Source organism: Homarus americanus, unplaced genomic scaffold, assembly GCF_018991925.1.
Source record: "Homarus americanus isolate GMGI-L3 unplaced genomic scaffold, GMGI_Hamer_2.0 scaffold34360, whole genome shotgun sequence".
NCBI lineage: Eukaryota > Metazoa > Arthropoda > Malacostraca > Decapoda > Nephropidae > Homarus > Homarus americanus.
The window spans coordinates 10,025,358-10,040,504 of NW_024739403.1; the positions used below are offsets into that span (position 1 = coordinate 10,025,358).

At 38.0% G+C, this 15,147-nt stretch overlaps 1 protein-coding gene across 1 annotated transcript in view; it reads left to right on the forward strand.

Moving 5' to 3' along the window:
• The window catches only part of LOC121874642 (poly [ADP-ribose] polymerase 2-like), a 60,212-nt gene that overhangs the window by 39,617 nt on the left and 5,448 nt on the right, over positions 1 to 15,147 (forward strand). Inside the window, exon 5 of the mRNA XM_042378871.1 lies at positions 1,107 to 1,505. Within this exon, the coding sequence (XP_042234805.1) occupies positions 1,107 to 1,505 (399 nt within the window). The remainder of the gene's footprint in view (positions 1 to 1,106; positions 1,506 to 15,147) is intronic.

The following is a 15,147-nucleotide window of genomic DNA, read 5'->3' on the forward strand; positions in this document are numbered from 1 at the left end:
ATGCTTTCTGGCAGATCGTGCCAAGAGTTCACAACTCTCCTTCCAAAAAAGTTTGCCTTGACAGTTTTCTGAATTTGTGGCTTCTTCAACTTGAGGCTGTGACCACTTAGTAGAGTGGGCATCTGCCAGTTCCAGGTATGATACATATGAAGGTAGGAGTCAGACTGTGGTACATGCTGCATACAACAACCATGCACAAACTTTCATCTACACATACAAAAACAATCCTTCTAGACTGATGCTGGATTTTCCGGACTTTTCAAAAATATTTCTGGTGAATAGAGGAGCAGTTTGGAGCATCTCAGAGTCCAAAAAAGGGTGAATCTGGTGTAAAGAGCTTCTACTGCATTTTTGAAGTATTTCACCATTGACTCCTTTAAGGTTAGGCCATTATAAAGTCTTATTGTGGTAAAACAAAAAGAACTACTACAGGTATTTAATAATATTTATTATGCTTTGGACTTCATATTGCTTTTACACATAAGAGCCTACTAATGACCTTGCTGTTATATACAATACTGTTTACAGTTTTCATGATCTACAGACACATTGTGAAAGAACACCATGGTTCTTGTCACTCATCACTGGCACATTGACTACATACATACTGCACTGTAATGCTGTGCCAGGTGACTCCAATCTGAAAGGTCTTTTTATTGTTGTTGATGTTGTTGAAAAGGAATAGAACCATTGTTATTTTGACAAAGAATTATAAAGAGAAATGCTACATTTGAAATGAATTGAGATAGTGATAGAAAGGATGCACATTTCAGCGACCTGGTGACAGAAAATATCGAAATTTATTTGACATGGTGTTGCTGCATATGTTTCAGAAACATATTTGGTCTTATGTACTGTAATAGAATAAACCAATATGACTAATGCTTGAAAGGATGTTTATCACTCTTCCAGAAATCCATCTTGTCCATCCATGGCAACATTACTTTGGGTATTTATTACCAGACAATGTATTATAATGATACACTAAATGGATAATCTCATTCAAGTTTTTATTTTAAAGTGCTGTACACCTGTTTACAGCGAATAGAAAATTTCTACACTTTATTCTGTGAAATTGACTCTAAAAGTTCTTGATTTATTTTCAGGGTTCCACATTATTTTGGAATGAAGGTTCCCCCTTTGATTCGCACAAGAAATGAAATTCAAGAGAAAATGGCATTATTGGAAGCACTTGGTGATATCCAAGCAGCAATGAGCTTCCTCGACCAAGCAATTGATATCAACATTCATCCTGCAGACCAGCACTATGAAGGACTTAAGTGTGATATAACCCCACTAGAGAAGAATTCTGATGATTTTAAGGTAAAAACCATTACAGTATTAAGAGAAGAGGCTGCGATACAAATAGGATTTGTTGTTGTAGTTTATATTTTAAACACTAAGACCTTCTCCATACAGGGAAAGGGAAGTTTCAGTGATTTTGTTCAAATTGAAAACAGCTGCAAGACAATGATGATGGTGGTGATGATGACTAAAAGTTTACAGTATTATTGATTCCTCATACCAAAGGGTGACTGAGAGGAAGACCATTATTAATATTATTATAAGTAAAAAGTATCGATAACAAAAAGAATTGAGCTCATCAAATGAAAATTCATAAATTGAAAACTAATGGGAGATTTAAATATAAAGAAACATTTTGCTGTGTATATGAATTTTGAAAGCATGTATTAAAAGTGTTTAATAAGGACTGTGGGAGAACTGAATCATTTTAACATGCATAACATATTAAGAAAGGTTTTAATAGGGATATAAAGCATATGACAATCTTGTATATACAGTGATCCCTCGGCTAACGAGCGCCTCGGTTAACGAGATTTCGGTTAACGAGTTACCTTCCATAAGATTCTTAACTTCGGTTAACGAGCAATCCCTCGATTAACGAGTTTCTTATGAGCCGACCTGAACATGTTTTCGCTTGCACTTGGCGGTCCACCAGCTGTATTATTAGTCCGCCAATGCAGTAATCGGTTCTAGGGCTTAAATCCCTTACTATTTTAGTAAATACAGGTTGTACCTCTCTAGTCCGGCAACCTCGGGACCTGACCGGTGCCGGACCATGGAAATTCACCCTTTTCCTGGTTAGATAGTGACTTGTGCTTATGCCTGGAAGCACTAGCACCACTTTCTCTGCGTCATGGTCTCTTTGAAGACATATTGAAGGGTTAAATGTCGTATAGTAGCTTCTCAAATTTTGCGAGTTTTTAATTCTTAACGTATGTTATTGGAACACACAAAAAAATAAATAAATAAAAATTTTGACGGCGGAAACTTGAATTTCGACGGGTTTGAACGGCCCGCCAACGTGCAGACGACGTGCATAATCGTGTAAACAGCGTCATTTCTCTTATGTACAAAAGATTCATTATTGTTTATTACTGAATGTCTTTTTTATTGAATTAATGTTTATATGTGCAAAATGAGCACTACAATTCATTAATAATACGTAGAACATTAAAACACATGAGGAAATGACACAGCATTGTTTTCGTTGATTACAAAACCAGTGACTGACTGGTTCTACATATAAAACTGAAGAAAATAAGACCTTGGTTGTAGCTGTAGTAAAATTAATATGGTTGTTTTAAGTAATGTTATTTAATGTTAATAAATGGAACAATAGAAGTAGCTAACGATAATGGTAAAGAAAAAGAGAGATCGCATATGTAAGTGCGCATGCGCACACGTGAAAACATATCGTCATTACTTTACATAAGAATATGAAAGCAACACTTATTCACTGTTCATATATATTTTAATTAATGTTTCTGAATTTCTTTTTATTGAATTAATGTACGTGTGTGCAAAATTAACAATACAATTTATTAATACGTGGAATATTAGAGGAGACGAGACGGCTGCCGGCATTGTTTATGTTAAAGCTTACGAAACCAGTGACTGATTGGTTCTACATATAAAACTGAAGAAAATAAGGCCCGGAGTTTAGCTGTAGTAAAATTAACGTAAAGAATGAATATGGTTGCTTGAAGTACCTGTAATGTTATTTAATGTTAATAAATGGAACAATATAAGTAGCTAACCATTAATGGTAAAAAAAAAAGTGAGACTGCTCGTATGTAAGTGCGCACATGTGAAAATATATCGTCATTACTCTACGTAAGAATATGAAAGCAACACTTATTTACTGCTCATATATATTGAAGGGTTAAATGTTGTACTCTGTATAGACAAGCAGAGAGAGAGAGAGCAGCCGAACTGCCGGATGTAAACAAACCTTAATTTCCCGCGGCTTTTTTTTTTAAGGGGATTAGCCCACCCAGGCATAGGTCACTGACCCACATTGGGGCCTGAGGGGCAAAAATTTAATACTCCTGTAATAATAATAATAATTCAGATAAAAAAAAAAAGAAAAAAAAAAAGCTGCTTATCTACCTATTGGACAAACTAGAATCGTTCCGGACCATGGGAGTTTCCGGACTACAGAATGCCGGACTAGAGAGGTACAACCTGTACCAAGAAGTTTTTACTATTCAATAATTTTAAAAGTTTAATATTAAATTTTTTAGTAATTTTAACAATTATTGAACATAATTGAAGGTTATGAAACTAGTTTTATGCGCGCCATCCAGCCTGTGTCAACACACCAAACAAGCGTTAGTCTCTCTGTCTTTTCAGTGGAGGTAACATCTTGCTTGAGACTCTCTTCAACTAAATGCTTTTTTTCTGTTTCCAAGCAAATTATTGGTCATTTTGAAATTTATTTTACATATTGACAATACAGTAGTACCCCGATTTACGCGGCCAATTGAACCCACAGGGTACCGCGTTAAATGAAATCCGCGTAAATGGAACAACAGAACATATGGGATTAATTCCAATAGAGACTGGCCCGACCCCCAAACTCTACTTTTTCCGACACAATACCTATGTTCTAGTAAAAATAACATCTTAATTTTATGATGGTACATGCACACAATTAATACTTAAGAGAAATAGAGAAATACAGTCGCCAAGTTAATGTCCATTCAAATAATGGACTCGACTCCCTTCCCCTCTTCTCACACTACACTGCTGGCTCTTCTCTCTGAGAAATTTTTTGGGGGGAAAACCACTAGATTTTAATAAATAATACCTCAAACTAAAGTTAGGATAATATAATTGACATTGCTAGATTCCTTGTAAGACCAGGAATATTTTAAATATAAATGTCATATATTTTACACAAAATATAACATATTTACTCAGAGTAAACATTATATCTAAAATTTGTATGTCTAATGCAAAATCTATGATGTTTATATTCAAAATGATCATCAAATTGTAAGAATTCCAGCAATGTAAATTATATTCTGGCCGGGTAATTTGTATGAATTTTATGAGCTAAAACAAATATCTTCAGTTATTAAAAAAAAAATATTCTTCACGACACTATCTGTCAATCAAAGTACCCCACCTTGCCTCCCCCCCCCTCTTCCAACCGCGCCAGATGGTCGGTCTGTCCCAACCCTCCCCCCCCACCCCCCATCAACCCTCCCTACAAGAGAAATGTTGGGTGAAAAACTAGATTTTAACATTTAGTATTAAATAATACCTCAGATTAAAGTTAGGATAATATAATTGACATTGCTGGATTCCTTGTAAGACCAGGAATATTTTGAATATAAATGTCATATATTTTGCACAAAAGATAACATATTTACTCAGAATAAACATTATATCTAAAATTTGTTTGTCTAATGCAAAATCTATGATGTTTATATTCAAAATGATCATCAAATTGTAAGAATTCCAGCAATGTAAATTATATTCTGGCCGGGTAATTTGTATGAATTTTATGAGCTAAAACAAATATCTAAAGTTAATAAAAAAAAAAATATTCTTCGCACCGTGCCAGATGGTCAGTCGGTCCCCCCCTCCCACCCCCCACCAACCCTCCCTACCAGATGTGTGGGAAAACCAGAATATTTACCTTTTTAGTAATAAATATTACCTCAAACTAAAGTTAGGATAATATAATTGACATTGCTGGATTCCTTGTAAGACCAGGAATATTTTGAATATAAATCTCATATATTTTGCACAAAAGATAACATATTTACTCAGAGTAAACATTATATCTAAAATTTGTATGTCTAATGCAAAATCTATGATGTTTATATTCAAAATGATCATCATATTGTAAGAATTGCAGCAATGTAAATTATATTCTGGCCGGGTAATTTGTATGAATTTTATGAGCTAAATAAAAAATATATATATATATATTATACTTCACCGCGTATGTGAGTAGATGAACCGCTTTAAGTGAAAGTTCGGTTCTGGCGAGGCACCGCGTATATGAGAAATCTCGTTAAGTGAAACCGCGTAAAGCGGGGTAATACAGTCGGCCCTTCACATACGCGGGTTTAGCATTCACGGATTCGCAAATACGCGGATTGCCCTGCCAGAAGAATATTCTGTACATTGAAGTAATTGAAGTACATTCCAATCGCGCGCGGCACCGAACACGGGACACCACCGCTCCCGCAACCTTACACACACACACACACACACGCATAGCTCTCCCTCACTCAGTCAGTCTCGCTGTAACCACAATCGTGTTGACATCAGCATTGTAGTTGCAAAAATATTACATTTCCGTGAATGTATTATATCAAGCACAGTATGAATAGAATATCACTAATACAGTATTACCCCGCCTAACGCGGTTTCACTTAGCGCGTTTTACCGTATACGCGGTGCCTCGCCAGAGCTGAACTTTCACTTAACGCGGGTTTTTTCCACATATTCACGGTGAGTGTCCGGCTCGAGACCTATTTTTAGATTTGCCCCACCCGCCACCGCCACCCTGCCTGACTGCCTGTTTTAGCTCATAAAATTCATACAAATTACCCGGCCAGCATATAATTTACATTGCTGGAATTCTTATAATTTGATGATCATTTTGAATATAAACATCATAGATTTTGCATTAGACATACAAATTTTAGATAAAATGTTTACTCTGAGTAAATATGTTCTCTTTTGTGCAAAATATATGACATTTATATTCAAAATATTCCTGGTCTTACAAGGAATCCAGCAATGTCAATTATATTATCCTAACTTTAATCTGAGGTATTATTTAATACAAAATGTTAAAATTTAGTTTTTTCACCCAACATCTCTTGAAGGGAGGATTGGTGGGGGGTGGGTTGGGACTGACCGCGGTTGGAAGAGGGGGGGAGGCAAGGTGGGGTACTTTGATTGACAGATAGTGTCGTGAAGAATATTTTTTTTATTATTAACTGAAGATATTTGTTTTAGCTCATAAAATTCATACAAATTACCCGACCAGAATATAATCTACATTGCTGGAATTCTTACAATTTGGTGATCATTTTGAATATAAACATCATATATTTTGCATTAGACATACAAATTTTAGATAAAATGTTTACTCTGAGTAAATATGTTCTCTTTTGTGCAAAATATATGACATTTATATTCAAAATATTCCTGGTCTTACAAGGAATCCAGCAATGTCAATTGTATTATCCTAACTTTAGTTTGAGGTATTATTTATTAAAATTTAGTGGTTTTCCCCCCAAAATTTCTCAGAGAGGGAAGAGCCAGCAGTGTAGTGTGAGAAGAGGGGGAGGGAGTCGAGTCCATTATTTGAATGGACATTAACTTGGCGACTGTATTTCTCTATTTCTCTTAAGTATTAATTGTGTGCATATACCATCATAAAATTAAGATGTTATTTTTACTACAACATAGTTATGTGTCGTCAAAAAGTGGAGTTTGGGGGTCGGACCGGTTTCTATTGGAATTAATCCCATATGTTCTGTTGTTCACTTAACGCGGTTTTCACTTAACACCGTACCCTCTGGGTTTTATTGACCGTGTTAAGTGGGATACAACTGTATAAAAGTATTTTAACCGAAAACTACTGAAAAAACGAGTAACATCTCTTGAACATCGAAAGGTTAGGTAAAGTCTCTTGTTTTCGTCATGTATTTTATCCTAGCTTATATTGAAATACATCACGTTTCAGCAAAAGTACTATTTATTTCTGAGAATATGGAAATGTAATATTTTGCTGAAATGACGTACGTATTACAGTGGAAAGTGACGAAAGCAATGACTTGCTTTCTTTCGCTCAAAAGATGTTACCGTAAAACTGTTGTATTACAATAATATTCTATCCTAATTCGCTTGTGATGCACTAGTTTTTTAACTGAAAACCATTCGAAAAGCGATTACGGTAACATCTTTTGAACGAAAGAAAGCGAAAGTCATTGTTTTCGTCACGATTTTGTCCCACATTCCACTGTAATACTTACGTCATTTCAGCAAAAATATTTCATTTCTGTGAATGTAGTATATCAAGCACAGTATGAATATAATATCATTGTAATATAACAGTATTTTAACCGAAAACTATTAAAAAAAACGAGTAACATCTCTTGAACATTGGAAGGTTAGGTGAAGTCTTTTGTTTTCGTCATGTATTTTATCCAATTTTACATTGAAATACATCACGTTTCAGCAAAATCTCTATTTATTTCCAAGAATATATTCATTCAGGCGCAGTTTAGGTAAAATATACGTGTGATGTAACATTTTTTTAATTGAAAACGATTCGAAAAACACGTACCCTCTAGCCCTGTTCAAGGAGAGGACTGGGAGAAGCTGTTTGGTGCTGCAGACGATGGCAAGGAAAATGATTTGGATGGATTTTAATGAAAATATTCAGAAATATGGTATCGTCGTATTTATTCAAGTCAATTAGGATAGAATATTATTGTAATACAACAGTAGTGACCATGTGGAGGAGGCGGAGGGATAGAGTGGGGAGGAGGTGACTGGCGGGAGCAGGGACGAGTGGAGATGCCAGCCAGTATATTACGGGTGTATTAATTGTTTTTATAGCTATTTTTGCATTTTAATGTTAAATACTGTACATTACGTTTCAACAAAACTACCATTTATTTCTGAGAACATGGAAATGTAATATTTTTGCTGAAATGATGTACGTATTACAGTGGAAAGTGACGAAAACAATGACTTTCGCTTTCTTTCGTTCAAAAGATGTTACCGTAATCGCTTTTCGAATGGTTTTCAGTTGTGGGATTATAAGGCTAATGATAGGATAGAATATTATTGTAAAAGAGTACGAGTACAACAGTTTTTTAACTGAAAAACATTTGAAAAGCGATTACGTTAAAATATTTTGAACAACGAAAGAAAGCGAAAGTCTTTCGTCATGATTTTATCCCACTTCCCACTATAATATGTACGTCATTCCAGCAAAAATATTACATTTCCATATTTATTTCCGAGAATATATTCATTCAGTCACAGTTAAGGTAAAATATACTTGTGATGTAATATTTTAATGAAAATCCAGTATCATAGTTTTCTCTTGTTTCAAATTTAATTAACAAAGATTGATGTTTCAAATGTAATGAACAAAAATTTATGTCCAGTATCTATAAATTAACTTTAATAAATGAATACTTTGTTTTACATCGTCCTGTGCTACCATACCATGGATTTGGCTACTTTGGGCTATCAAGAGATCTGCCCTGGCAACTGTACCGACACTCACAGCTGGTGGTGTGTTGGTGCATCGTTTCCATTGTTTACTGGTAGTTACTGGTAAATATTTTTCAACCTAACGAAACTATTACCCGTTTAGAGGTCGACCCCCAATTTTTGCCAAATAATTTGGTCTTAAAAACTCGAACTACACACAGGTATATATGGTAAATAAGGACATGGGGGGCCAGGGATTTTTTAGGGGGGGGGGCAGCAATAGTACACAGATTTTTAACATTCACGGGTATCTCTGTTACGTAACCCTCGCGAATGTTAAGGGCCGACTACTCTATATAGCAGTGCAGTGTTATTCTAAAGAAAAATTTCTTTTATTTATGGCAAGTTTAAACTTAAATATCACTGTGTTGAGATTGTTTGAGTCCAGCATGGGCCTAAGAGATCAAGAAAAGCTATTTCAATCCAAACTAAGCAGGAAATTATAAAAACATGAATAAGGCATTAGAACAAATGCGCTATGCAAAGAATATGGCATGTCGACATCAACTGTGTGCCACAATTCTGCACTGAAAGAAAATTTAAAGAAGTGAAAGTAGAGACAAATCTACCAGAGTGTTTAAAAAGTAGATCCCTAATTGCAGAAACTGAGAGGTTACTTCTCATCTGGATTAGGGAAAACAGATGAAAGGTAATTCAGTTTCTACTGAATTTATTTGTGAAAGAGCCAGGGAGATATACAAACATTTAAAGACAGATCAACCTGGTTCTTCAGGCACAGAATTATAGATTTTAGGGCCAAGCGGCTGGTTCGAAAATTTTAAGAAAAAGAAGTGACATTTTCAGTGTTATTAAGCATGGTGAGGCTGCTAGTGCTGATAAGGAAGGGCAGAAAGTTTTTGTGGAGTTTAAAGAACTGGTGGAAGAAGAAAAATTATCTTCCAGCAAGTGTTCAATGTGGACGAAACTGGGCTGTTTTGAAAAAGATGCCCAAAAGAACATTCATCACCAGAGATGAAGCTCTTTACTTGGGCATAAACCCATGAAAGACCGTCTCACTTGTTGCTTGGTGCCACGTTTCAGGATTCGACTGAAGCCGATGCTTGTCTACTCACTCTGAGAACCCCAGGGTGTTCAAACAACAAAAGTGGTAAGAGGAAAGCTTGAGTTTATTGGAAGTCCAACCGTGAAGGCATGGGTGACAAGACAGCTCTTTAATGAATGAGCTGTTTAGGTGTTTTGCCCTTGTGTGAAGAGCTACCTAACCACCAATAAACTCCCTTTAAAGGGTTTTCTCATGGATAATACCCTGGGCATGACCCTAAACTGCCAGAACTTTGAGTATCAATTTGACTTTGTGAAAGTTTTGTTTTGCCTCCCAACACTACATCAATCATACAGCCAATGGACCAAAATGTGATCAGCAGCTTCAAGAAGACATAATTTAACATCCTGAGGCTGTAAAATTGATTGTGTCATCATGACAAGAAATCTCCACTAGATTCTCAATTCTTCATGGAGCACTGTGGCCATCAGTACCCATGATTTTGAGGGATTTGAGGAAGAAGTGGAGGAGGATGATGTCAAAAGCTTGTGATGTCTCATGAGGAGGAACTTACCCTGAAGACTTGAAGCAACTGGATGAGATGTTAGAGGGTTACAATGGTGAGGAGGAAAAGGAAAGTGATGACCATATGTCAACTAAAGAGTTGAAAGATGTTATTTACTACTGGGGAAGTTCAGGAAACTGGCTTCAAGGCACCCAGATGTGGAAATCTGAACTAACTTTTGAGCATGTTGAGGACACAATGGTCTCCTTCTTTAAACATAAGTTAATGATGAGGAGGAGAGATGCCCACAGACCACAATTGACACTTTCTTAAGGAAAAGCAGAGGAACAAGATGCTAGCCCTCTGCCTTCCACTTCAAGAAGGAGAGAGGATGATGCTAGCCCCTCAGCCTTCCACTTCAAGAAGGAGACAGGATGTTCATGGTGGAAATCTGTCAGTCCAGAGGTTCCTGACATTTTCATGGAAGGTGACTCACCTTCCAGGAAGCAGTAAAATGCTTTTCTCCACCTCCACTTCCTCTTCTCCCTTCCTCATCCACCTCCCACTTCAAATTCACATCAGCATCATCATCCAGGAGCCTTCTACATACACACCTCAAAGTAAGTGTACATTTCTACTTTTTTGTTGAATTTAGGCAATTTTCTGAGCTGGAACCACTACCCAAACCCATTGAAACAATGGTTTCACAAGTTTTTGGTTAAACGAAGCAACCTGCTGGAATGGATTGTGCTCGTTAACCGAGGGAACACTGTAGTAATAGTTCTATCATCTGCCACTTGTTTCTCTCCTGATGCTTCTTGCCATAGGACCTCTTATTATGCTACTATAGAATCATTATCAGAATTAAATGACAGCAGGCACATTAGTACATCCACATCATAATGAAAGTAACGATAGGCATCTATTTATTATTCACATTATCCGCTTGCCTTGCTCTTCATAATTACCATTTAAGAAAGTATTGGATGATTTTTATATCTTACTCAGTTGCCTCCAGATACTGTATACCATATATTCTCGAGTATAGTTTAAATTTTATGATCAAACTTTTATGCAAAATGTTTGAGTTGAACTGTATAGCCGTAATATGTTTGAGGGTTAAAAATTCATATGTTTCTGTGGGTCATTTATGGTGTACAATAGCTAACCTTGCCAGTAAACTCCTTTATCCTGGGCTTACCTACCGCACTCCCTAGATCTCTTTATGTTGCTACATGAAGAGCAGAACCTCGTTCACTATACAGTAAACTTCCTCTAATCCGTACTAATTGGGGAAGACCTGTCCAGTTTGGCCAATTCTGGGTTAGCAGGGGTTTGTATTGTCTACAGGCATCCCCGCTATGGAAAGGATGTGTTCCTGAAATGCTTCCATAATGCAGGACCAATTTTCCCATTGACTCCATTATATAATGGAGATGCTCCCAAGGAAACATTTTCAGCACACATATGAATGAAAATAATAATTTTTAAACATACATTGATTACTTCCTGATATAACACGATAATAAATGCAGACAACACATGAATTTAACTCACCACAAACAATGTTGATTGCTGCAGGAGGTGGTGAGGTGAGGTGGTGTGATCGTAATTACTGAGTTACCTCCTTAAAACATCAAGTTTAATGTCCAACTGCTTTTACTTTAACTTGATGGTCTTTCTCCACTCATTTTGAATTAGGATACATAATAATACAGTCCTTAGCACATGCTGGGGAATGAATTCAAACTGACCAGCACCATTGTTGTTGTGTGGGTTGGCATACCGCTTCTCCACCATCTTGTAGCAACCACCTCGAGATATGAATTTGATACCATAATGATCCTGAATAGATTCTCTATGAGATGTGTCCAATATGATAAACTCAAACGAAATATTTTGACATGATATAATGGGGATTCCATTCATTTATACAAAAAAAGAAGAAATATGGATGATACCAGAGTCAAAAAATCATTTCTAATTTAGTAAGACAAAATTTTTACCTAAATAATCCTGAAGACTTTATCTAACAGTTTGGGTAAAAAAATTGTGTACCTGGTATGTACAGTGGTGCCGTTAATGAGCAGTTCGATTAACAAAATTTCGTTAACGAATACCTCCAATAAGGACCTTCAATTCGTTAACGAACAAAACTTGATTAACGAAATCCTTATGACAAACACGTTTTGTTGTGAGCATCAGTTGATCAGCTGATGGGCTAGTCTGCCGATTCAGTAATCTGTTCTATGTTTACATTCGTTTCCAGTGCTCTTTAATATTTGTGCATTTTTTATACGGTTGTACTTACCGCCATGGCGGTCCAATTGAACCCAGGGTCAGCATGGGAAAATCAGCGTTAAGTGAACAACTTCAGAAACACTTATGGGTTAATTCAATAGAACCCAACCGACCCCCAAACTCCGCTTTTGACGACACATGTGTAACTGTATTTGCAGTAAATTCTATCTTAACTTTATGATGGTATGAAAAAAAACAAGTAATATAGAAGAGGTTGGGTTAGGAAAGATAAAAAAAAAAAAAAAAAGATTAACATAGGAAAAATGAAGTTACCCTGAAGGAAACTAAAGATTAGGTGGAACACTTACACGTGTGAAGAGATGGTCAGCATCCGGGGATGGAGGCTGGTTTACCGAGGCAGGGCAGATTACTGGCCCTGGGTGAATCACCATTACTAGGTGAATCTTTATCCACTGTCACTTGCCGGTTGTCAGGGCTTCCTGACAAATCCCTCAAGTCAACTTCCTTTCCACTATCACTGGCTTGGGCTGGCTGTGGTGGGTTCTTGAGCGAAGAACTTCGGTTATGCTTTGCTGTGGCTGGTGTTGATGTTTGTCGTGATACACCTTGATGTCGCTCCATAGCCTGCAGTCGGGTATGGAAGACTTCTGGCGTTCATCGTCATTGTTAGCCACTTTGGGGAAAGAAGACCGGACTTAATTTTTCATAACCAAACTCTATGACACATAATATCACTATGACTAAACTAGGATTTAGGAGAATGGCCTTTCCTTCTTCCTCCTCTTCACTGGCGTGTTATTCTTTAACATCTGTGACAGTCACTTCAGGATCTTTGATCTCCAGGATGTCTTCGTTGGTGGTCTCGGAGAAACCTTCAGCTGTATGGCATGTGGTGTAACCTACTCTGTGGAGTCTGCTACTGCTTTGATCTGAACCTCTGATCCACCAGGTTCCTCCTCCTCTCCTGAGCACCATGTGCAACATATGCTCCATGCGTGGCCGAATCATGCTTAATAGTCAGCCTTGAATCCCCGCCTCCACCAAAAAGTCTACAACATTTAAATTAAACTTCTTTAAAATTGTTTTGAAAGTTCTTAGTCGCCGCCTCTTGTTCCTTATCCTCATCGCTTGCTCTGCTGGGTATCACCCAACCACCTTTCATCCTTGGTGTTGTTGTTAGAGTGCGTTCAGAGCTTGAACTTCTTTGCGAAATCACGCATTTCATTGCAGATCAACTCCTGGTATGGGCTGGATTAATAGCGTAGTGTTGCGGGAGGAAGAACCACTTTACGTTGGGGTAGCGATCCATAGGCGAGTAGCGCCAGGTGCGTTGTCAGGAGCAGCAAAATGTGGAATGAGGAACATTTCCTGTTGCTGCTAAAATTTCTGCGTCAGGGTTAAAAACAGTTGTCAAACCGAAGAGGACAGAAGAGACATCCGCCTTCGTGCGGTGTAATGGACGATAAAGCATTTAGCCATATTCTTAAGCGTCTTGACCGGGCTTTATGGCGATCACGTCTTTGGTTTGGTACCTGAGGCATTGGTGGGTAAACAGAATGATTTAATCACGTTCCTTCTGCAACTTCGACCCTTACCGCGCTGGCAGGCAGCCCCCCTGGACAAAGGTCTTGGAAGGTAACTTTTCCAGAAAAGACCAGATTCGTCCATGTTAAACACCTAGTCGTCACTGTCTTGTCCTTCTCCGCGAAATCTCCGTCGCCGGGAGGAGAATACCAGCGCCCTTTTACGGTCCTTTTCGCTTCCTCACCACCAATGTTGATGTTGGTGATCTTGTTCCCTCTTCTTGGCCTATGCAGCCAACCAGGAAGCATTGAGGTTTTGGGCTTTGAATTCCAGTTCTGCGATGTCACTGCTGCGATATATAGCTCGTCGTACTCTGCACTGGTAGCGATGTCCCCGCCATGTTCTTGGCTCTGGTAGCACCAACCGCTCTAACCGATTCCACTTTTACCAGCACCCTGTTCTGGCGTACCTGATAGATAAACTTTTGGGCTTTTGTGATCTTCATGTGCTCTTTGATCTTAACTGCATCATCCTTGATCGTCTTTGAATCGTGAATTAGTTGGCGCCAGCTCTTTGTGTGAATCAACTTGATCTTCCTTTCTCCAAATCTTAGCGAACAATTTGGTACACTTCACCTGTAGCTTAATGGTGTCGTGTCTTCTTTTGGCTTAGTGCCGCTGGGTCCAAATGAGAAAGGTCTCTCTCTGGGGGCGGTGGTATTTAGTCGGCCCGAAGCCATTTACAATGGATCTTAGCGTTAACCCGGGGGGTAACGCCAGGGGATAAACTGCAGCTGGGTCAAGCGTCGTCTCTCCTCCCTCCTCCCCTCCCTCCTCCCTCCCCTCCCTCCCCTCCCGGGGTAGTCCGCGTCATAATACTTTAAATTAATTACAGCTAGCAGCAGGGGTAGGGATGCGCCTTCATCCACAGTCCGATCGTCATATAGCGTCAGTGACCCTTGCCAACAAAGACACACACTCATAACCTTACGTAGCAGCGCAGCCGGAGGAGAGCAGGCAAATGGCAGGCGGGTAGGTAAGTGGGCAAAATCTAAAAATAGCATCTCTAGCCGGACACTCACCGCGTATATGTGGAAAAAATCCGTGTTAAGTGAAAGTTCAGCTCTGGCAAGGCACCGCGTATATGCGAAAACGCGCTAAGTGAAACCGCGTTAGGCGGGGTAATACTGTATTAAAATTATTGGTCCTTCTAAAATTTAGCCATCCAAGATCTGTCTAACATAAAGTTTTTCAACTATTATTTTTGGCTCGATATATGTAACTTTATT